The sequence below is a fragment of the Crinia signifera genome, unplaced genomic scaffold (assembly GCF_055691185.1).
Source record: "Crinia signifera unplaced genomic scaffold, ASM5569118v1 HAP2_SCAFFOLD_64, whole genome shotgun sequence".
Lineage (NCBI taxonomy): Eukaryota > Metazoa > Chordata > Amphibia > Anura > Myobatrachidae > Crinia > Crinia signifera.
In genome coordinates, this window is record NW_028142536.1 from 943962 (window position 1) to 967734 (window position 23773).

The 23773-nt window shown below is 44.1% G+C and overlaps 1 protein-coding gene across 2 annotated transcripts; it reads right to left on the bottom strand.

Moving 5' to 3' along the window:
* Nucleotides 1-1325: 1325 nt before the first annotated feature.
* LOC146055945 (syncytin-1-like) lies at nucleotides 1326-9116 on the bottom strand. Of its 2 annotated transcripts, none has more exons than XM_083168324.1 (2): nucleotides 8726-9116; nucleotides 1326-4005 (listed from the first exon to the last, which is right to left on the bottom strand). In XM_083168324.1, exon 2 carries the CDS (start codon nucleotides 3645-3647, stop codon nucleotides 1662-1664), a length of 1986 nt encoding a protein of 661 aa, XP_083024450.1. In that variant the 5' UTR covers nucleotides 3648-4005; nucleotides 8726-9116; the 3' UTR covers nucleotides 1326-1661. The 2 variants fall into 2 exon arrangements, with proteins under 2 accessions (XP_083024450.1, XP_083024451.1); XM_083168325.1 differs by having other exon boundaries at nucleotides 4082-9116.
* Nucleotides 9117-23773: the final 14657 nt, after the last annotated feature.

A 23773-nucleotide genomic window follows, 5' to 3' on the forward strand; every position in this document is an offset into this window, starting at 1 on the left:
TAGACAGCCAATCAGCTGCCAGATTCAATCTGTCAATCAAACACAGCAGCCAATCAGAGAGCTGGCCATTGATCAGCAGGCCCTTTATGACATCACAGACAGACCCACGGAACTCTCTGTGCTTGTCTGCTGGCTGGCTGTCAGTTGGGTGGGTGGGCGGCAGAGGGGGAGGATGTAAGTCTCGTTTCTCCTGAAAATTGCGGTTTTTCGGCGTTTCCGGAAAAAGTCGCGGTCCGACGCGCAAAAGTGGGGTATCGTAGAAATCGCCTTTTAAAGACGCACCTTTCTGGCCCCACAAAAATGGGCATTTCAAATTAGAAACAAGTCAAATGAACAAAATAGTGTGAATAAGTAAGTATTTCAGGGGTGAGTTAGCAGGTTATTGGGGTAGTAAGTCCTGATTTTTTTGGAGGTTGCAGTGACCACTACGCCATTCAAAATAGGCAGGCTTTAGCATAAGCAGTTAGGCCCCGTAGGATGATTTTAGCTAAAATGTGCCCCAAACACTCAAACCGGCTTGTATCTTGCAATGGAAAATATGGGAAACATGACTTAGACAGCAAATGATACACTGTATGCCATGTTTCCAAATTTTTATGCACAGTGGTTACAGCATGAAGCGAATGCATGTGAATATACACAGGTGCATTGCATTAAACAAGTCCAATGAGCGTTAAAAAAAATGGCCGGCCTGCCTGCTTTCATCCATCATTTGTTCTAAATTTATAATTAATCAATGAGCTGAGGTGGAGTCTTAGCCAGTGGTACCATCAGGGGTGTGTAATGCACTTTAGGGTAGACAGCCAATCAGCTGCCAGATTCAATCTGTCAATCAAACACAGCAGCCAATCAGAGAGCTGGCCATTGATCAGCAGGCCCTTTATGACATCACAGACAGACCCACGGAACTCTCTGTGCTTGTCTGCTGGCTGGCTGTCAGTTGGGTGGGTGGGCGGCAGAGGGGGAGGATGTACGTCTCGTTTCTCCTGAAAATTGCGGTTTTTCGGCGTTTCCGGAAAAAGTCGCGGTCCGACGCGCAAAAGTGGGGTATCGTAGAAATCGCCTTTTAAAGACGCACCTTTCTGGCCCCACAAAAATGGGCATTTCAAATTAGAAACAAGTCAAATGAACAAAATAGTGTGAATAAGTAAGTATTTCAGGGGTGAGTTAGCAGGTTATTGGGGTAGTGAAGAGAATCGATCATACGCCGATGTATCGATTGTCTGATCTATTAATTACCTTATTTGACCTCAGTGTGAAGACCCCTTAGAGCTCCGTGAGAGTGTAACCTCATATGATATGACCAGTAACGATGACCACAGACACAAGGTTAACTCTGATTTAATTATGACAAAACAACATATTTATACACAACATATGGCGCTTGGTTCAATTACATGATTGGTTAATATTTGGTGCAGAGGTAGGAAAATAACAGCGTCTATTGTGGGGTGGCTTATACGTCGCCTTGTAGGGGAGTATGTAGCAAAGTTATGAGAACTCACAGAATGTTCAGTTTCTGAGGAAAGTTACAGAGTACGGGATAGCGAGCGAGTACTGGAAACAAGCCAGAACATAGATAAGCAGGCACAGAAATTATAAGACACAGAAACAAGATGGCTGATTAACCCTTCAGTCCCCTCTTAGAATCAATGTCCTTTTTAGACAATTTGATTCTTGTAGATGGCATCTTGTTTGGTACGGTAAACTTTGACATATTCACCATAATCTTCTGGTGAGGGAGGGCTTTTGGCGAGATCAGTGTACATAGCAGGTGTTACATTATCCAGGTACTTGGAACCAATCTTCTTGCATATGGGAAAAACACAATATCCTACTATCATAAGTACAATAATTACAATGAGGATAAATATGCCTATTTGTGTTAGTGCGTGTTTCCAATCGTCTAACCAACCAAACCAACTACTCCAGGGGTTCGTGACACCTGAGTTCTTCTTGAGTTCGATGGATAAATCTTCTAGATGTTTAATAGCTAGGGTAGTTTTCCCATTAGGACCTGTGTTGTCTGGGATATAAGTACAGCATCCATCAACCTTACCTATGTACACGCAGGTTCCTCCTTTCTCGGCAAGCATCATATCTAAAGCCATACGATTCTGAAATGTCATTTGTGATGTAGCTTCCAACTGTTCAGCAATACCTTTCAAAGCATCTCTAGTATCATTAACAAAGCGCTGTTGATTATAATATATGTAATTTATCCAGTTCACATTTTTATTGATGGTTACCTGGGGAAACAGGGACTCGAAGCCGGCAGCGACCTCATCACGAGCCTTAAATTCTTTAGGAACTCCCCGGGGAACACCAATAGTGTCTATGTATATGTGTGGATCGAAGCTTTCCTTTGGAGCTTCTCTTTTGTTTCTGGAGTTTGTGTTAGGTTTATTTGTGGGAGGAGGCTCAGACAAATCGGCTGGGAGAATGTGTATGGGCATAATGATCTTTGCCAGGGCACACTCTCCTTTCCAAGGATTGTCCAGCTTTGTCCTGAGTCTCATGTCTCCACAAATAAAATAAATGTCTCCTAATGATTTTTTCATGGTGGGTATACTGATATGTCTTCGTTCAGCACAATACCCATCAGGAAACAATTTCAGATCTACAGTGTTTTGTGCAGTGCTGTTTGAGTAATAACATGTATAATTACCAGGATAAATGGTTATGGTACTACCAGGATTGGTATTCTTTACCATTATGGGATATTCTTTCTTCCATTGTTCACATTTGGTTTCTTCTACAATAGTATCAGTATACAGGCTAAAGAAACATTTATCTTGGTCTGAAGGTATGTGTATGGGCACCGTACCCAAGTGGGGTCTGGATTTTCCACACACATAACAATCAGTTTGATTAACTTTACGTGCATTATATTTCATCCATTCTAGCCAATAATTTACGTCAGATAATCCAGTTTCTATGGATATAGTGTCTTCGTAAGTGGGGTTGTTAATGGCTAACATTTCATTAAAAGTAGTGACATGTGGTTTAAAGAATGATGATGGTGTTTTAGGTTTTACAGTGGTTTTGAGGGCGGTGTATTCTGGGTTATCATACATGTCTTTTAAATGAAATCTTCCCCTTGGGCCCCCGCTTTCTCCTGATTGATATTTACCCATGACATATAGTCCGGCATCGCCGGGGGCTGGGTTTTCTAGGTTAATGATAAATTGGCTATTGCAAGTACCCTTTTTTCGTAGGGACATACGGGTTAGTAAGGATCGACCATGGGACCATTTCTGGAGGCCAACATCGGGGCAATATCCCCAGTCTTGGCTGCTCTCAAAGACAGTAGTATCTGCTCTAGTGTTCCACCCAACAGCCCCCCATGAGTTGCAAGAATCTCCCCAGTAAGTACTAGTGATACAGATATATACGTGACTTACAGCGTGTGGTGTGTGGTGGATGTTACACAGCCATGGTAGCGGTGGTTCTCCTCGATTCCCGCCTTGATTGTTTGAACAAGATACAATATCACAATAAGAAAATATAAAAGTAGCGACAGTCGTGCTAGAAGAATTATACCAGAAGGTAAAGCGTCCATCATTTTGAGTAATATCAACTTCAGCAAAACAGTTATAAAGAACAAGCCCGAATAAAATCACTAGGGCTAAGGTGGGGGGAGTCATATCCTGTAGCGTCGTCCTTGGCTTCAGAATGTTGTACCCCTGATTCCTCGTCACCTCCAGCCGGCAGGTCTTCTCCAGGTTGGAGGTCAGAGCCACTGGCCCTCGTTATTACCTCTCTCGTCCCGTCTGTGTCAGTCTCGGGATCGGTGTCGACCTCTGTGTTGACGTGTGGTGGAGGTGGAATTTTCTTCACTCTGGATGCATGGATCCACGTTGGTCCTTCGTCGGTGAGGACAGCCGTCCTGGTGACTGCGACCACTTCTGTCTCTGGTCCGTAGGTGAAGTCTCCGGGGTGCTTGTTTCTCGGCAACACTTTCACTACGACCTTGTCTCCAACCCTGAATGGGTGAGTGGGTATCTGTGGATGAGAAGGATTCTTAAAGATAACATTTTGTTCAACTTCATTAAGTTTCTGTATTAGAGATCTGACGTACTCTTCTCTGATTATGTCTAGATCTCCCTCAGTTGTAACTAGTGGTTTCTTTGCCCAGGGCGTGGGAAAAGGTCTGCCCATTAGTATTTCAAAGGGGGAGTAGCCTAGAGTCTTTTGTGGAGTCATTCTCTGTGGGTGATATGGAATGTGAAACTTCCATTCTATTTGCAGTGCTTTGACTAGTTCTGCTGTGACTTTGGCTGTGAAGGCTGAACCTTTATCGCTATTGATTCGGAGCGGGCATCCTCAGCGCGGAATGATCTCTCGCGTGAGTATGCGGGCTACTGTTTTTTTGCATCTTCTGATTTAGTGGGATAAGCTTCCTGCATTATTGATATGTGTAAAATCTATTTGAAGATGTGTGAATGGTGTGGTTGGGTATTCTAAATGTTGGTGTCTTGCTTTATTTGGGTTGTTTGGGTTGTTTCTAAGACACACTATACATCTACTGATGTACTGTTTTACAAGTTCTTTGGCATTAGTAATGTAGAAATCATTGGAGAGGAGTAAAGTAGTTGTTACTATACTATGGTGTCCTACTCCGTGGTAGTGTGCTATGAACAATGATGCACTGGTTTGGGGTATACATGGTTTCCCCTCTTTGCAGATTAATCCAGTCCGTGGATTCTTCTGCAGTATTGGATATGTCCAATCTGATAGATCTGAATTAGAGGCAGCAGCCTGTAATTCTGTCAGTAGGTATGTATCATCTAGCGAAGGAGGCGAGATGACAGCAAGAGTGAGGTTATATGTTGCTGTAGTGGCAGCACGTTTAGCAGCGGTATCAGCGAGAGCGTTGCCTTTGCTGATGTCATCCTTTCCTCCAGTGTGTGCTTTACAATGAAGGATGGCAATTTGAGATGGTAATGTAATTGCGTGTAAGAGATCTGTGATGAGTTGCGCATGTGATATGCCTTTCCCATCAGCGCCAGTGAAGCCTCGGCGTTGCCTGAACAACTCCGTAAGCGTATTTGGAGTCTGTGTAAATTGTGACAGGTTTGTTTTTTGTAAGTGTGACAAGCTCGAGTGAGTGCAATGAGTTCTGCAGCTTGTGCTGACTGTAAGGGGACTGTCTTTGCTTCAAGGGTGGTGTTTGGAAGTTTAACCACTGCATATCCTGCCTGGTACGTGTTGTCATTGGGACGGCTGCAGGAGCCGTCAACAAATATTATGTCGGCATCGGGGATAGGCACAGTCGACATGTCACTTCTGGGCGAAGTTTCTGAGTCAATAGTCAATGCACAGTCGTGTTGGGGAGGTGCCTCGTCGTCAGGGCCTCTTAATCCTAAAAGGGCATTGAGTACGGGGACCGGACCTTCAGAGTTTGTTGCATACTTAATGGTGAGAGAAGGGTTACTAAGTAGGAGTACTTCATAACCACTAAGTCTTTGGGCAGACATGTGTTGTGTGTGTAGACCTTTGAGGATGGAGAGGACATTATGTGTGGTATGTAACACAGTAGGGTGTCCTAGTGTCAGTGTGGTAGACATCTCAACAACCATTGCACAGGCAGCCAGGGCTCGAAGACAAGCCGGCATTCCTTGCACAGTGACAGGCATTACTTTTGAAAAGAATGCGACAGGGCGCATTTTGCCTCCATGAAGTTGGGTGAGCACGCCCGCAATGGTTGTACAGGTGTCCCTTGCAAACAAATGGAATGTTAACAGATAATCCGGGAGGCCAAGCGCGGGACTCTTTACTAACATTTCTCTCAACTTTGCAAATGCAGAAAACATTACATTAGACCATTCTATAACCTTGGGTTTGTCTTTGAGTGTGCATTGTCTCAAGATATTATCATAATAGGAACAATCAGAAATCCACTGTCTGCAGTAATTTACCATACCCAAGAAAGACAGCATATCCTTCTGGGTAGTTGGGGTGACCAGGCCCAATACAGACTGTATGCGTTGTGGACTGATTTTCCTTTCTCCCTCAGAGAGTACAAAACCCAGGTAATTGACATTTGTTTTACACCATTGCAGTTTAGCTTTTGACACCTTGTGTCCACATTCTGATAACATCTAACCGGCTGGCCTCCTCGGTGGTACTACAGAGAAGCAGATCATCTGCATACTGTAGCAGGACAGAACCATGGGGGGGGTGCCAGGGAGCCAATGTGGCTTGGAGGACTATGCTATAGACCACTGGAGAGTCAATATAGCCTTGGGGTAAACGACACCAGGTTAATTGTTTACCTTCAAATGAAAAAACAAAGAGTAATTGGGTCTCTGTGTCTATAGGAATGCTAAAAATGCGTTTTTCAAATCTATGACATTAAAGTGGGTTGCGTTTGCAGGGATTGCTGAGATGAGTGAATTGATGTCTGGTACTATCTACAGAACAATTAATTAGTTTATTATCTGAGGTCCTGTTGACCATATCTGAGGATTTACAGTGTCTAATTCTGTGTTTGGGTCAGAACTGTCAGTCATGAGCAAGTGTGGTGATGAAACATCAATTCCCTTTCCTGCTTCTGATGGACTAATTATGATTTCTAGCACAGAGAGAAGATCTCTGCCTAACAAATTGATTGGGCAGTCAGGTATTACAGTAAATTCATGTTTTCCTATGTCATGGCCCTTTAAGGTCAGTCCCTGCCAGTCAATCTGAAATCTGGGGTTGTCTCTTGGTCTGGGTTGACTGGACTGCATGGGGTTACTGACCTGTCGGGGTTTGTTTGAAGGGAACGTACAGTCTCTAGCCTAATGGCTATCCGTTTCATAATTATAGCAGCTTGTCTGCCTGTTGGGTGGGGGTCCCGCAGGAGCCCTCTGAGGTAGTCTGTCTCTAGGAGGACGGAATGGTTTATTCTGTCTCCTAGGATTGTTTTGATTTTGGAAGCGTGTGAACGGGGTATGTGATGGTGTGACAGTGTTTCTTTTAACTTCAAAACAACCTGCTGCTTCCCCTCCATACAAATGTTTTTCAAAATCCTTTACTGTATCAGAGGTCCGGCAGCAGATTATTAATGAAAGTAGAAACAAGTAAATTATCATTATGCAGAAGCGGCAGACCTGCTTCCTTGGTTCAACACTTCTTGAATCTTTTCCAGAAATTTGTCACTGTTTCTGTTTACATGAAACTGCAATAGGCAGCGATGTTCAGTGTTAGGGAGAGAGAGACCAATACTGCAGCTTCCCCCTCAAACCCCCCTCTTCCAGCAAAGACACAGAAGCCTAGCAGGAATCCGCCGTACACCCTGGGAGCTCAACAGAAAATAGATCTTTCAAAGCTGAACTGGTGTACGGTGATTTCATTCCACATGTCAGTTATCTCCTGTGCTTTGTTAAGGGGATAGTCTGCAGCTGTTTACTATATTGCAGGGATCGGGGTATTAATACTGGGGACTTGATTCCAGTCCCATCTATTATATTGTCCACCTCATGGATTAACAAGGTAATAATTTGTGGGCAACATATTCCTTACATATTTCACTAGGTAATGGGGGTGGATAGACTGTTTTATTCTTACTATTATTTCCACCCATGTCGGGGTATGATTGTGTATCAATGTATTTTTGAATAACGTCTGTGCGCAGATGGCAGCCTAATACAAGGACCGCCTCTACAACAGTACCGTTAGACAGGGACGTGAGTGTAGATTTGAACCTTATAAGTTCACTATTGGCAGATACTAATTTCGGCCAATAATCGTCTCTTTCAGGGTTATGGTACCAGAGTACTATACTACACTGGCAATCTAAACAAGTTCCTATTTGTGGTGTTCTAGGATGTGACATATGTGACTATAATATGAGAGCGTGAAAAATTCAAAGTTTACAGACTAGGGGCACTGTCACAGAAAGGCAGGTACACCTATAGCGGCAATCTGCGAGAGTTAGTCTTTGTCTGTTCACTTTTAGAATTATGTATTCACTTTAGACATCTCATAAAATTTTTAAATGTATAATGATTTTGTTAGTGGAAACCACAGACTGTCTACGTGACAGTGGATAGAGTCCAGTGGTTTTGTTGCTGAGAACTGTATGTGAAGCCTCACATTGCGTTACTCCGAGAAGGAGAGCATAAAGTCCGCAAGTCTATTGGCATACAGTAGTCAGATTAGACAAATGGTGAAGTTATTGTGCGTGAACTTACCAGCCGCACGGTTTACAAGGAAATACAGATATCACGAGTGTGTATACTCACCAATCACACAGGGATATTGAATGAAAGAAAAACTTATACTTTAAGACAATACAATAAAGACAATTGGCCAATAAAGAATGGGCGTTCAAAGTGAGGTACTATTTAGACTAAAGACCCCAGGTCTCCTTCGTACTCCAAGTACGGCATCTGATCCCAGATCAGGTTATGTGCACAAAAATAGACTAAAGACCCCAGGTCTCCTTCGTACTCCAAGTACGGCATCTGATCCCAGATCAGGTTATGTGCACAAAAATAGAAGACTTTAACTTCTATGATAGAAGACTCTAACTTCTATATAAGACATTCAACATACCCCAGGCATGGTGTCACAGGTTCAGGATCGAGTCTGTCCGTAACCTCACAGCGGATTCTGGGTAGACTTTTATAGTCTCATGACATCCGTGTAGGAATGGACCTCGCATCCCGCGGCAGAGCCCCCACTTGAAGAGAATCGATCATACGCCGATGTATCGATTGTCTGATCTATTAATTACCTTATTTGACCTCAGTGTGAAGACCCCTTAGAGCTCCGTGAGAGTGTAACCTCATATGATATGACCAGTAACGATGACCACAGACACAAGGTTAACTCTGATTTAATTATGACAAAACAACATATTTATACACAACATATGGCGCTTGGTTCAATTACATGATTGGTTAATATTTGGTGCAGAGGTAGGAAAATAACAGCGTCTATTGTGGGGTGGCTTATACGTCGCCTTGTAGGGGAGTATGTAGCAAAGTTATGAGAACTCACAGAATGTTCAGTTTCTGAGGAAAGTTACAGAGTACGGGATAGCGAGCGAGTACTGGAAACAAGCCAGAACATAGATAAGCAGGCACAGAAATTATAAGACACAGAAACAAGATGGCTGATTAACCCTTCAGGTAGTAAGTCCTGATTTTTTTGGAGGTTGCAGTGACCACTACGCCATTCAAAATAGGCAGGCTTTAGCATAAGCAGTTAGGCCCCGTAGGATGATTTTAGCTAAAATGTGCCCCAAACACTCAAACCGGCTTGTATCTTGCAATGGAAAATATGGGAAACATGACTTAGACAGCAAATGATACACTGTATGCCATGTTTCCAAATTTTTATGCACAGTGGTTATAGCATGAAGCGAATGCATGTGAATATACACAGGTGCATTGCATTAAACAAGTCCAATGAGCGTGAAAAAAATGGCCGGCCTGCCTGCTTTCATCCATCATTTGTTCTAAATTTATAATTAATCAATGAGCTGAGGTGGAGTCTTAGCCAGTGGTACCATCAGGGGTGTGTAATGTACTTTAGGGTAGACAGCCAATCAGCTGCCAGATTCAATCTGTCAATCAAACACAGCAGCCAATCAGAGAGCTGGCCATTGATCAGCAGGCCCTTTATGACATCACAGACAGACCCACGGAACTCTCTGTGCTTGTCTGCTGGCTGGCTGTCAGTTGGGTGGGTGGGCGGCAGAGGGGGAGGATGTACGTCTCGTTTCTCCTGAAAATTGCGGTTTTTCGGCGTTTCCGGAAAAAGTCGCGGTCCGACGCGCAAAAGTGGGGTATCGTAGAAATCGCCTTTTAAAGACGCACCTTTCTGGCCCCACAAAAATGGGCATTTCAAATTAGAAACAAGTCAAATGAACAAAATAGTGTGAATAAGTAAGTATTTCAGGGGTGAGTTAGCAGGTTATTGGGGTAGTAAGTCCTGATTTTTTTGGAGGTTGCAGTGACCACTACGCCATTCAAAATAGGCAGGCTTTAGCATAAGCAGTTAGGCCCCGTAGGATGATTTTAGCTAAAATGTGCCCCAAACACTCAAACCGGCTTGTATCTTGCAATGGAAAATATGGGAAACATGACTTAGACAGCAAATGATACACTGTATGCCATGTTTCCAAATTTTTATGCACAGTGGTTACAGCATGAAGCGAATGCATGTGAATATACAAAGGTGCATTGCATTAAACAAGTCCAATGAGCGTGAAAAAAATGGCCGGCCTGCCTGCTTTCATCCATCATTTGTTCTAAATTTATAATTAATCAATGAGCTGAGGTGGAGTCTTAGCCAGTGGTACCATCAGGGGTGTGTAATGCACTTTAGGGTAGACAGCCAATCAGCTGCCAGATTCAATCTGTCAATCAAACACAGCAGCCAATCAGAGAGCTGGCCATTGATCAGCAGGCCCTTTATGACATCACAGACAGACCCACGGAACTCTCTGTGCTTGTCTGCTGGCTGGCTGTCAGTTGGGTGGGTGGGCGGCAGAGGGGGAGGATGTAAGTCTCGTTTCTCCTGAAAATTGCGGTTTTTCGGCGTTTCCGGAAAAAGTGGCGGTCCGACGCGCAAAAGTGGGGTATCGTAGAAATCGCCTTTTAAAGACGCACCTTTCTGGCCCCACAAAAATGGGCATTTCAAATTAGAAACAAGTCAAATGAACAAAATAGTGTGAATAAGTAAGTATTTCAGGGGTGAGTTAGCAGGTTATTGGGGTAGTAAGTCCTGATTTTTTTGGAGGTTGCAGTGACCACTACGCCATTCAAAATAGGCAGGCTTTAGCATAAGCAGTTAGGCCCCGTAGGATGATTTTAGCTAAAATGTGCCCCAAACACTCAAACCGGCTTGTATCTTGCAATGGAAAATATGGGAAACATGACTTAGACAGCAAATGATACACTGTATGCCATGTTTCCAAATTTTTATGCACAGTGGTTACAGCATGAAGCGAATGCATGTGAATATACACAGGTGCATTGCATTAAACAAGTCCAATGAGCGTGAAAAAAAATGGCCGGCCTGCCTGCTTTCATCCATCATTTGTTCTAAATTTATAATTAATCAATGAGCTGAGGTGGAGTCTTAGCCAGTGGTACCATCAGGGGTGTGTAATGCACTTTAGGGTAGACAGCCAATCAGCTGCCAGATTCAATCTGTCAATCAAACACAGCAGCCAATCAGAGAGCTGGCCATTGATCAGCAGGCCCTTTATGACATCACAGACAGACCCACGGAACTCTCTGTGCTTGTCTGCTGGCTGGCTGTCAGTTGGGTGGGTGGGCGGCAGAGGGGGAGGATGTAAGTCTCGTTTCTCCTGAAAATTGCGGTTTTTCGGCGTTTCCGGAAAAAGTCGCGGTCCGACGCGCAAAAGTGGGGTATCGTAGAAATCGCCTTTTAAAGACGCACCTTTCTGGCCCCACAAAAATGGGCATTTCAAATTAGAAACAAGTCAAATGAACAAAATAGTGTGAATAAGTAAGTATTTCAGGGGTGAGTTAGCAGGTTATTGGGGTAGTAAGTCCTGATTTTTTTGGAGGTTGCAGTGACCACTACGCCATTCAAAATAGGCAGGCTTTAGCATAAGCAGTTAGGCCCCGTAGGATGATTTTAGCTAAAATGTGCCCCAAACACTCAAACCGGCTTGTATCTTGCAATGGAAAATATGGGAAACATGACTTAGACAGCAAATGATACACTGTATGCCATGTTTCCAAATTTTTATGCACAGTGGTTACAGCATGAAGCGAATGCATGTGAATATACACAGGTGCATTGCATTAAACAAGTCCAATGAGCGTGAAAAAAATGGCCGGCCTGCCTGCTTTCATCCATCATTTGTTCTAAATTTATAATTAATCAATGAGCTGAGGTGGAGTCTTAGCCAGTGGTACCATCAGGGGTGTGTAATGCACTTTAGGGTAGACAGCCAATCAGCTGCCAGATTCAATCTGTCAATCAAACACAGCAGCCAATCAGAGAGCTGGCCATTGATCAGCAGGCCCTTTATGACATCACAGACAGACCCACGGAACTCTCTGTGCTTGTCTGCTGGCTGGCTGTCAGTTGGGTGGGTGGGCGGCAGAGGGGGAGGATGTACGTCTCGTTTCTCCTGAAAATTGCGGTTTTTCGGCGTTTCCGGAAAAAGTCGCGGTCCGACGCGCAAAAGTGGGGTATCGTAGAAATCGCCTTTTAAAGACGCACCTTTCTGGCCCCACAAAAATGGGCATTTCAAATTAGAAACAAGTCAAATGAACAAAATAGTGTGAATAAGTAAGTATTTCAGGGATGAGTTAGCAGGTTATTGGGGTAGTAAGTCCTGATTTTTTTGGAGGTTGCAGTGACCACTACGCCATTCAAAATAGGCAGGCTTTAGCATAAGCAGTTAGGCCCCGTAGGATGATTTTAGCTAAAATGTGCCCCAAACACTCAAACCGGCTTGTATCTTGCAATGGAAAATATGGGAAACATGACTTAGACAGCAAATGATACACTGTATGCCATGTTTCCAAATTTTTATGCACAGTGGTTACAGCATGAAGCGAATGCATGTGAATATACAAAGGTGCATTGCATTAAACAAGTCCAATGAGCGTGAAAAAAATGGCCGGCCTGCCTGCTTTCATCCATCATTTGTTCTAAATTTATAATTAATCAATGAGCTGAGGTGGAGTCTTAGCCAGTGGTACCATCAGGGGTGTGTAATGCACTTTAGGGTAGACAGCCAATCAGCTGCCAGATTCAATCTGTCAATCAAACACAGCAGCCAATCAGAGAGCTGGCCATTGATCAGCAGGCCCTTTATGACATGACAGACAGACCCACGGAACTCTCTGTGCTTGTCTGCTGGCTGGCTGTCAGTTGGGTGGGTGGGCGGCAGAGGGGGAGGATGTACGTCTCGTTTCTCCTGAAAATTGTGGTTTTTCGGCGTTTCCGGAAAAAGTCGCGGTCCGACGCGCAAAAGTGGGGTATCGTAGAAATCGCCTTTTAAAGACGCACCTTTCTGGCCCCACAAAAATGGGCATTTCAAATTAGAAACAAGTCAAATGAACAAAATAGTGTGAATAAGTAAGTATTTCAGGGGTGAGTTAGCAGGTTATTGGGGTAGTAAGTCCTGATTTTTTTGGAGGTTGCAGTGACCACTACGCCATTCAAAATAGGCAGGCTTTAGCATAAGCAGTTAGGCCCCGTAGGATGATTTTAGCTAAAATGTGCCCCAGACACTCAAACCGGCTTGTATCTTGCAATGGAAAATATGGGAAACATGACTTAGACAGCAAATGATACACTGTATGCCATGTTTCCAAATTTTTATGCACAGTGGTTACAGCATGAAGCGAATGCATGTGAATATACACAGGTGCATTGCATTAAACAAGTCCAATGAGCGTGAAAAAAAATGGCCGGCCTGCCTGCTTTCATCCATCATTTGTTCTAAATTTATAATTAATCAATGAGCTGAGGTGGAGTCTTAGCCAGTGGTACCATCAGGGGTGTGTAATGCACTTTAGGGTAGAAAGCCAATCAGCTGCCAGATTCAATCTGTCAATCAAACACAGCAGCCAATCAGAGAGCTGGCCATTGATCAGCAGGCCCTTTATGACATCACAGACAGACCCACGGAACTCTCTGTGCTTGTCTGCTGGCTGGCTGTCAGTTGGGTGGGTGGGCGGCAGAGGGGGAGGATGTAAGTCTCGTTTCTCCTGAAAATTGCGGTTTTTCGGCGTTTCCGGAAAAAGTCGCGGTCCGACGCGCAAAAGTGGGGTATTGTAGAAATCGCCTTTTAAAGACGCACCTTTCTGGCCCCACAAAAATGGGCATTTCAAATTAGAAACAAGTCAAATGAACAAAATAGTGTGAATAAGTAAGTATTTCAGGGGTGAGTTAGCAGGTTATTGGGGTAGTAAGTCCTGATTTTTTTGGAGGTTGCAGTGACCACTATGCCATTCAAAATAGGCAGGCTTTAGCATAAGCAGTTAGGCCCGTAGGATGATTTTAGCTAAAATGTGCCCCAAACACTCAAACCGGCTTGTATCTTGCAATGGAAAATATGGGAAACATGACTTAGACAGCAAATGATACACTGTATGCCATGTTTCCAAATTTTTATGCACAGTGGTTACAGCATGAAGCGAATGCATGTGAATATACAAAGGTGCATTGCATTAAACAAGTCCAATGAGCGTGAAAAAAATGGCCGGCCTGCCTGCTTTCATCCATCATTTGTTCTAAATTTATAATTAATCAATGAGCTGAGGTGGAGTCTTAGCCAGTGGTACCATCAGGGGTGTGTAATGCACTTTAGGGTAGACAGCCAATCAGCTGCCAGATTCAATCTGTCAATCAAACACAGCAGCCAATCAGAGAGCTGGCCATTGATCAGCAGGCCCTGTATGACATCACAGACAGACCCACGGAACTCTCTGTGCTTGTCTGCTGGCTGGCTGTCAGTTGGGTGGGTGGGCGGCAGAGGGGGAGGATGTACGTCTCGTTTCTCCTGAAAATTGCGGTTTTTCAGCGTTTCCGGAAAAAGTCGCGGTCCGACGCGCAAAAGTGGGGTATCGTAGAAATCGCCTTTTAAAGACGCACCTTTCTGGCCCCACAAAAATGGGCATTTCAAATTAGAAACAAGTCAAATGAACAAAATAGTGTGAATAAGTAAGTATTTCAGGGGTGAGTTAGCAGGTTATTGGGGTAGTAAGTCCTGATTTTTTTGGAGGTTGCAGTGACCACTACGCCATTCAAAATAGGCAGGCTTTAGCATAAGCAGTTAGGCCCCGTAGGATGATTTTAGCTAAAATGTGCCCCAAACACTCAAACCGGCTTGTATCTTGCAATGGAAAATATGGGAAACATGACTTAGACAGCAAATGATACACTGTATGCCATGTTTCCAAATTTTTATGCACAGTGGTTACAGCATGAAGCGAATGCATGTGAATATACACAGGTGCATTGCATTAAACAAGTCCAATGAGCGTGAAAAAAAATGGCCGGCCTGCCTGCTTTCATCCATCATTTGTTCTAAATTTATAATTAATCAATGAGCTGAGGTGGAGTCTTAGCCAGTGGTACCATCAGGGGTGTGTAATGCACTTTAGGGTAGACAGCCAATCAGCTGCCAGATTCAATCTGTCAATCAAACACAGCAGCCAATCAGAGAGCTGGCCATTGATCAGCAGGCCCTTTATGACATCACAGACAGACCCACGGAACTCTCTGTGCTTGTCTAATGGCTGGCTGTCAGTTGGGTGGGTGGGCGGCAGAGGGGGAGGATGTAAGTCTCGTTTCTCCTGAAAATTGCGGTTTTTCGGCGTTTCCGGAAAAAGTCGCGGTCCGACGCGCAAAAGTGGGGTATTGTAGAAATCGCCTTTTAAAGACGCACCTTTCTGGCCCCACAAAAATGGGCATTTCAAATTAGAAACAAGTCAAATGAACAAAATAGTGTGAATAAGTAAGTATTTCAGGGGTGAGTTAGCAGGTTATTGGGGTAGTAAGTCCTGATTTTTTTGGAGGTTGCAGTGACCACTACGCCATTCAAAATAGGTAGGCTTTAGCATAAGCAGTTAGGCCCGTAGGATGATTTTAGCTAAAATGTGCCCCAAACACTCAAACCGGCTTGTATCTTGCAATGGAAAATATGGGAAACATGACTTAGACAGCAAATGATACACTGTATGCCATGTTTACAAATTTTTATGCACAGTGGTTACAGCATGAAGCGAATGCATGTGAATATACAAAGGTGCATTGCATTAAACAAGTCCAATGAGCGTGAAAAAAATGGCCGGCCTGCCTGCTTTCATCCATCATTTGTTCTAAATTTATAATTAATCAATGAGCTGAGGTGGAGTCTTAGCCAGTGGTACCATCAGGGGTGTGTAATGCACTTTAGGGTAGACAGCCAATCAGCTGCCAGATTCAATCTGTCAATCAAACACAGCAGCCAATCAGAGAGCTGGCCATTGATCAGCAGGCCCTTTATGACATCACAGACAGACCCACGGAACTCTCTGTACTTGTCTGCTGGCTGGCTGTCAGTTGGGTGGGTGGGCGGCAGAGGGGGAGGATGTACGTCTCGTTTCTCCTGAAAATTGCGGTTTTTCGGCGTTTCCGGAAAAAGTCGCGGTCCGACGTGCAAAAGTGGGGTATCGTAGAAATCGCCTTTTAAAGACGCACCTTTCTGGCCCCACAAAAATGGGCATTTCAAATTAGAAACAAGTCAAATGAACAAAATAGTGTGAATAAGTAAGTATTTCAGGGGTGAATTAGCAGGTTATTGGGGTAGTAAGTCCTGATTTTTTTGGAGGTTGCAGTGACCACTACGCCATTCAAAATAGGCAGGCTTTAGCATAAGCAGTTAGGCCCGTAGGATGATTTTAGCTAAAATGTGCCCCAAACACTCAAACCGGCTTGTATCTTGCAATGGAAAATATGGGAAACATGACTTAGACAGCAAATGATACACTGTATGCCATGTTTCCAAATTTTTATGCACAGTGGTTACAGCATGAAGCGAATGCATGTGAATATACAAAGGTGCATTGCATTAAACAAGTCCAATGAGCGTGAAAAAAATGGCCGGCCTGCCTGCTTTCATCCATCATTTGTTCTAAATTAATAATTAATCAATGAGCTGAGGTGGAGTCTTAGCCAGTGGTACCATCAGGGGTGTGTAGTGCACTTTAGGGTAGACAGCCAATCAGCTGCCAGATTCAATCTGTCAATCAAACACAGCAGCCAATCAGAGAGCTGGCCATTGATCAGCAGGCCCTTTATGACATCACAGACAGACCCACGGAACTCTCTGTGCTTGTCTGCTGGCTGGCTGTCAGTTGGGTGGGTGTGCGGCAGAGGGGGAGGATGTACGTCTCGTTTCTCCTGAAAATTGCGGTTTTTCTGCGTTTCCGGAAAAAGTCGCGGTCCGACGCGCAAAAGTGGGGTATCGTAGAGATTGCCTTTTAAAGACGCACCTTTCTGGCCCCACAAAAATGGGCATTTCAAATTAGAAACAAGTCAAATGAACAAAATAGTGTGAATAAGTAAGTATTTCAGGGGTGAGTTAGCAGGTTATTGGGGTAGTAAGTCCTGATTTTTTTGGAGGTTGCAGTGACCACTACGCCATTCAAAATAGGCAGGCTTTGGCATAAGCAGTTAGGCCCCGTGGGATGATTTTAGCTAAAATGTGCCCCAAACACTCAAACAGGCTTGTATCTTGCAATGGAAAATATGAGAAACATGACTTAGACAGCAAATGATACACTGTATGCCATGTTTCCAAATTTTTATGCACAGTGGTTACAGCATGAAGCGAATGCATGTGAATATACAAAGGTGCATTGCATTAAACAAGTCCAATGAGCGTGAAAAAAATGGCCGGCCTGCCTGCTTTCATCCATCATTTGTTCTAAATTTATAATTAATCAATGAGCTGAGGTGGAGTCTTAGCCAGTGGTACCATCAGGGGTGTGTAATGCACTTTAGGGTAGACAGCAAATCAGCTGCCAGATTCAATCTGTCAATCAAACACAGCAGCCAATCAGAGAGCTGGCCATTGATCAGCAGGCCCTTTATGACATCACAGACAGACCCACGGAACTCTCTGTGCTTGTCTGCTGGCTGGCTGTCAGTTGGGTGGGTGGGCGTCAGAGGGGGAGGATGTACGTCTCGTTTCTCCTGAAAATTGCGGTTTTTCGGCGTTTCCGGAAAAAGTCGCGGTCCGACGTGCAAAAGTGGGGTATCGTAGAAATCGCCTTTTAAAGACGCACCTTTCTGGCCCCACAAAAATGGGCATTTCAAATTAGAAACAAGTCAAATGAACAAAATAGTGTGAATAAGTAAGTATTTCAGGGGTGAATTAGCAGGTTATTGGGGTAGTAAGTCCTGATTTTTTTGGAGGTTGCAGTGACCACTACGCCATTCAAAATAGGCAGGCTTTAGCATAAGCAGTTAGGCCCGTAGGATGATTTTAGCTAAAATGTGCCCCAAACACTCAAACCGGCTTGTATCTTGCAATGGAAAATATGGGAAACATGACTTAGACAGCAAATGATACACTGTATGCCATGTTTCCAAATTTTTATGCACAGTGGTTACAGCATGAAGCGAATGCATGTGAATATACAAAGGTGCATTGCATTAAACAAGTCCAATGAGCGTGAAAAAAATGGCCGGCCTGCCTGCTTTCATCCATCATTTGTTCTAAATTAATAATTAATCAATGAGCTGAGGTGGAGTCTTAGCCAGTGGTACCATCAGGGGTGTGTAATGCACTTTAGGGTAGACAGCCAATCAGCTGCCAGATTCAATCTGTCAATCAAACACAGCAGCCAATCAGAGAGCTGGCCATTGATCAGCAGGCCCTTTATGACATCACAGACAGACCCACGGAACTCTCTGTGCTTGTCTGCTGGCTGGCTGTCAGTTGGGTGGGTGGGCGTCAGAGGGGGAGGATGTACGTCTCATTTCTCCTGAAAATTGCGGTTTTTCGGCGTTTCCGGAAAAAGTCGCGGTCCGACGTGCAAAAGTGGGGTATCGTAGAAATCGCCTTTTAAAGACGCACCTTTCTGGCCCCACAAAAATGGGCATTTCAAATTAGAAACAAGTCAAATGAACAAAATAGTGTGAATAAGTAAGTATTTCAGGGGTGAATTAGCAGGTTATTGGGGTAGTAAGTCCTGATTTTTTTGGAGGTTGCAGTGACCACTACGCCATTCAAAATAGGCAGGCTTTAGCATAAGCAGTTAGGCCCCGTAGGATGATTTTAGCTAAAATGTGCCCCAAACACTCAAACCGGCTTGTATCTTGCAATGGAAAATATGGGAAACATGACTTAGACAGCAAATGATACACTGTATGCCATGTTTCCAAATTTTTATGCACAGTGGTTACAGCATGAAGCGAATGCATGTGAATATACAAAGGTGCATTGCATTAAACAAGTCCAATGAGCGTGAAAAAAATGGCCGGCCTGCCTGCTTTCATCCATCATTTGTTCTAAATTTATAATTAATCAATGAGCTGAGGTGGAGTCTTAGCCAGTGGTACCATCAGGGGTGTGTAATGCACTTTAGGGTAGACAGCCAATCAGCTGCCAGATTCAATCTGTCAATCAAACACAGCAGCCAATCAGAGAGCTGGCCATTGATCAGCAGGCCCTTTATGACATCACAGACAGACCCACGGAACTCTCTGTGCTTGTCTGCTGGCTGGCTGTCAGTTGGGTGGGTGGGCGGCAGAGGGGGAAGATGTACGTCTCGTTTCTCCTGAAAATTGCGGTTTTTCGGCGCTTCCGGAAAAAGTCGCGGTCCGACGCGCAAAAGTGGGGTATCGTAGAAATCGCCTTTTAAAGACGCACCTTTCTGGCCCCACAAAAATGGGCATTTCAAATTAGAAACAAGTCAAATGAACAAAATAGTGTGAATAAGTAAGTATTTCAGGGGTGAGTTAGCAGGTTATTGGGGTAGTAAGTCCTGATTTTTTTGGAGGTTGCAGTGACTACTACGCCATTCAAAATAGGCAGGCTTTGGCATAAGCAGTTAGGCCCCGTAGGATGATTTTAGCTAAAATGTGCCCCAAACACTCAAACCGGCTTGTATCTTGCAATGGAAAATATGGGAAACATGACTTAGACAGCAAATGATACACTGTATGCCATGTTTCCAAATTTTTATGCACAGTGGTTACAGCATGAAGCGAATGCATGTGAATATACAAAGGTGCATTGCATTAAACAAGTCCAATGAGCGTGAAAAAAATGGCCGGCCTGCCTGCTTTCATCCATCATTTGTTCTAAATTTATAATTAATCAATGAGCTGAGGTGGAGTCTTAGCCAGTGGTACCATCAGGGGTGTGTAATGCACTTTAGGGTAGACAGCCAATCAGCTGCCAGATTCAATCTGTCAATCAAACACAGCAGCCAATCAGAGAGCTGGCCATTGATCAGCAGGCCCTTTATGACATCACAGACAGACCCACGGAACTCTCTGTGCTTGTCTGCTGGCTGGCTGTCAGTTGGGTGGGTGGGCGGCAGAGGGGGAGGATGTACGTCTCGTTTCTCCTGAAAATTGCGGTTTTTCGGCGCTTCCGGAAAAAGTCGCGGTCCGACGCGCAAAAGTGGGGTATCGTAGAAATCGCCTTTTAAAGACGCACCTTTCTGGCCCCACAAAAATGGGCATTTCAAATTAGAAACAAGTCAAATGAACAAAATAGTGTGAATAAGTAAGTATTTCAGGGGTGAGTTAGCAGGTTATTGGGGTAGTAAGTCCTGATTTTTTTGGAGGTTGCAGTGACTACTACGCCATTCAAAATAGGCAGGCTTTGGCATAAGCAGTTAGGCCCCGTAGGATGATTTTAGCTAAAATGTGCCCCAAACACTCAAACCGGCTTGTATCTTGCAATGGAAAATATGGGAAACATGACTTAGACAGCAAATGATACACTGTATGCCATGTTTCCAAATTTTTATGCACAGTGGTTACAACATGAAGCGAATGCATGTGAATATACAAAGGTGCATTGAATTAAACAAGTCCAATGAGCGTGAAAAAAATGGCCGGCCTGCCTGCTTTCATCCATCATTTGTTCTAAATTTATAATTAATCAATGAGCTGAGGTGGAGTCTTAGCCAGTGGTACCATCAGGGGTGTGTAATGCACTTTAGGGTAGACAGCCAATCAGCTGCCAGATTCAATCTGTCAATCAAACACAGCAGCCAATCAGAGAGCTGGCCATTGATCAGCAGGCCCTTTATGACATCACAGACAGACCCACGGAACTCTCTGTGCTTGTCTGCTGGCTGGCTGTCAGTTGGGTGGGTGGGCGGCAGAGGGGGAGGATGTACGTCTCGTTTCTCCTGAAAATTGCGGTTTTTCGGCGTTTCCGGAAAAAGTCGCGGTCCGACGCGCAAAAGTGGGGTATCGTAGAAATCGCCTTTTAAAGACGCACCTTTCTGGCCCCACAAAAATGGGCATTTCAAATTAGAAACAAGTCAAATGAACAAAATAGTGTGAATAAGTAAGTATTTCAGGGTGAGTTAGCAGGTTATTGGGGTAGTAAGTCCTGATTTTTTTGGAGGTTGCAGTGACCACTACGCCATTCAAAATAGGCAGGCTTTAGCATAAGCAGTTAGGCCCGTAGGATGATTTTAGCTAAAATGTGCCCCAAACACTCAAACCGGCTTGTATCTTGCAATGGAAAATATGGGAAACATGACTTAGACAGCAAATGATACACTGTATGCCATGTTTCCAAATTTTTATGCACAGTGGTTACAGCATGAAGCGAATGCATGTGAATATACAAAGGTGCATTGCATTAAACAAGTCCAATGAGCGTGAAAAAAATGGCCGGCCTGCCTGCTTTCATCCATCATTTGTTCTAAATTTATAATTAATCAATGACCTGAGGTGGAGTCTTAGCCAGTGGTACCATCAGGGGTGTGTAATGCACTTTAGGGTAGACAGCCAATCAGCTGCCAGATTCAATCTGTCAATCAAACACAGCAGCCAATCAGAGAGCTGGCCATTGATCAGCAGGCCCTTTATGACATCACAGACAGACCCACGGAACTCTCTGTACTTGTCTGCTGGCTGGCTGTCAGTTGGGTGGGTGGGCGGCAGAGGGGGAGGATGTACGTCTCGTTTCTCCTGAAAATTGCGGTTTTTCGGCGTTTCCGGAAAAAGTCGCGGTCCGACGCGCAAAAGTGGGGTATTGTAGAAATCGCCTTTTAAAGACGCACCTTTCTGGCCCCACAAAAATGGGCATTTCAAATTAGAAACAAGTCAAATGAACAAAATAGTGTGAATAAGTAAGTATTTCAGGGGTGAGTTAGCAGGTTATTGGGGTAGTAAGTCCTGATTTTTTTGGAGGTTGCAGTGACCACTACGCCATTCAAAATAGGCAGGCTTTAGCATAAGCAGTTAGGCCCGTAGGATGATTTTAGCTAAAATGTGCCCCAAACACTCGAACCGGCTTGTATCTTGCAATGGAAAATATGGGAAACATGACTTAGACAGCAAATGATACACTGTATGCCATGTTTCCAAATTTTTATGCACAGTGGTTACAGCATGAAGCGAATGCATGTGAATATACAAAGGTGCATTGCATTAAACAAGTCCAATGAGCGTGAAAAAAATGGCCGGCCTGCCTGCTTTCATCCATCATTTGTTCTAAATTAATAATTAATCAATGAGCTGAGGTGGAGTCTTAGCCAGTGGTACCATCAGGGGTGTGTAGTGCACTTTAGGGTAGACAGCCAATCAGCTGCCAGATTCAATCTGTCAATCAAACACAGCAGCCAATCAGAGAGCTGGCCATTGATCAGCAGGCCCTTTATGACATCACAGACAGACCCACGGAACTCTCTGTGCTTGTCTGCTGGCTGGCTGTCAGTTGGGTGGGTGGGCGGCAGAGGGGGAGGATGTACGTCTCGTTTCTCCTGAAAATTGCGGTTTTTCTGCGTTTCCGGAAAAAGTCGCGGTCCGACGCGCAAAAGTGGGGTATCGTAGAAATTGCCTTTTAAAGACGCACCTTTCTGGCCCCACAAAAATGGGCATTTCAAATTAGAAACAAGTCAAATGAACAAAATAGTGTGAATAAGTAAGTATTACAGGGGTGAGTTAGCAGGTTATTGGGGTAGTAAGTCCTGATTTTTTTGGAGGTTGCAGTGACCACTACGCCATTCAAAATAGGCAGGCTTTGGCATAAGCAGTTAGGCCCCGTAGGATGATTTTAGCTAAAATGTGCCCCAAACACTCAAACAGGCTTGTATCTTGCAATGGAAAATATGGGAAACATGACTTAGACAGCAAATGATACACTGTATGCCATGTTTCCAAATTTTTATGCACAGTGGTTACAGCATGAAGCGAATGCATGTGAATATACAAAGGTGCATTGCATTAAACAAGTCCAATGAGCGTGAAAAAAATGGCCGGCCTGCCTGCTTTCATCCATCATTTGTTCTAAATTAATAATTAATCAATGAGCTGAGGTGGAGTCTTAGCCAGTGGTACCATCAGGGGTGTGTAGTGCACTTTAGGGTAGACAGCCAATCAGCTGCCAGATTCAATCTGTCAATCAAACACAGCAGCCAATCAGAGAGCTGGCCATTGATCAGCAGGCCCTTTATGACATCACAGACAGACCCACGGAACTCTCTGTGCTTGTCTGCTGGCTGGCTGTCAGTTGGGTGGGTGGGCGGCAGAGGGGGAGGATGTACGTCTCGTTTCTCCTAAAAATTGCGGTTTTTCTGCGTTTCCGGAAAAAGTCGCGGTCCGACGCGCAAAAGTGGGGTATCGTAGAAATTGCCTTTTAAAGACGCACCTTTCTGGCCCCACAAAAATGGGCATTTCAAATTAGAAACAAGTCAAATGAACAAAATAGTGTGAATAAGTAAGTATTTCAGGGGTGAGTTAGCAGGTTATTGGGGTAGTAAGTCCTGATTTTTTTGGAGGTTGCAGTGACTACTACGCCATTCAAAATAGGCAGGCTTTGGCATAAGCAGTTAGGCCCCGTAGGATGATTTTAGCTAAAATGTGCCCCAAACACTCAAACAGGCTTGTATCTTGCAATGGAAAATATGGGAAACATGACTTAGACAGCAAATGATACACTGTATGCCATGTTTCCAAATTTTTATGCACAGTGGTTACAGCATGAAGCGAATGCATGTGAATATACAAAGGTGCATTGCATTAAACAAGTCCAATGAGCGTGAAAAAAATGGCCAGCCTGCCTAATTTCATCCATCATTTGTTCTAAATTTATAATTAA

What these genes read in the sequence shown, in the direction of transcription:
- LOC146055945 (XM_083168324.1), bottom strand. Translation starts at nt 3,647, where the DNA reads ATGACTCCCCCCACCTTAGCCCTAGTGATTTTATTCGGGCTTGTTCTT.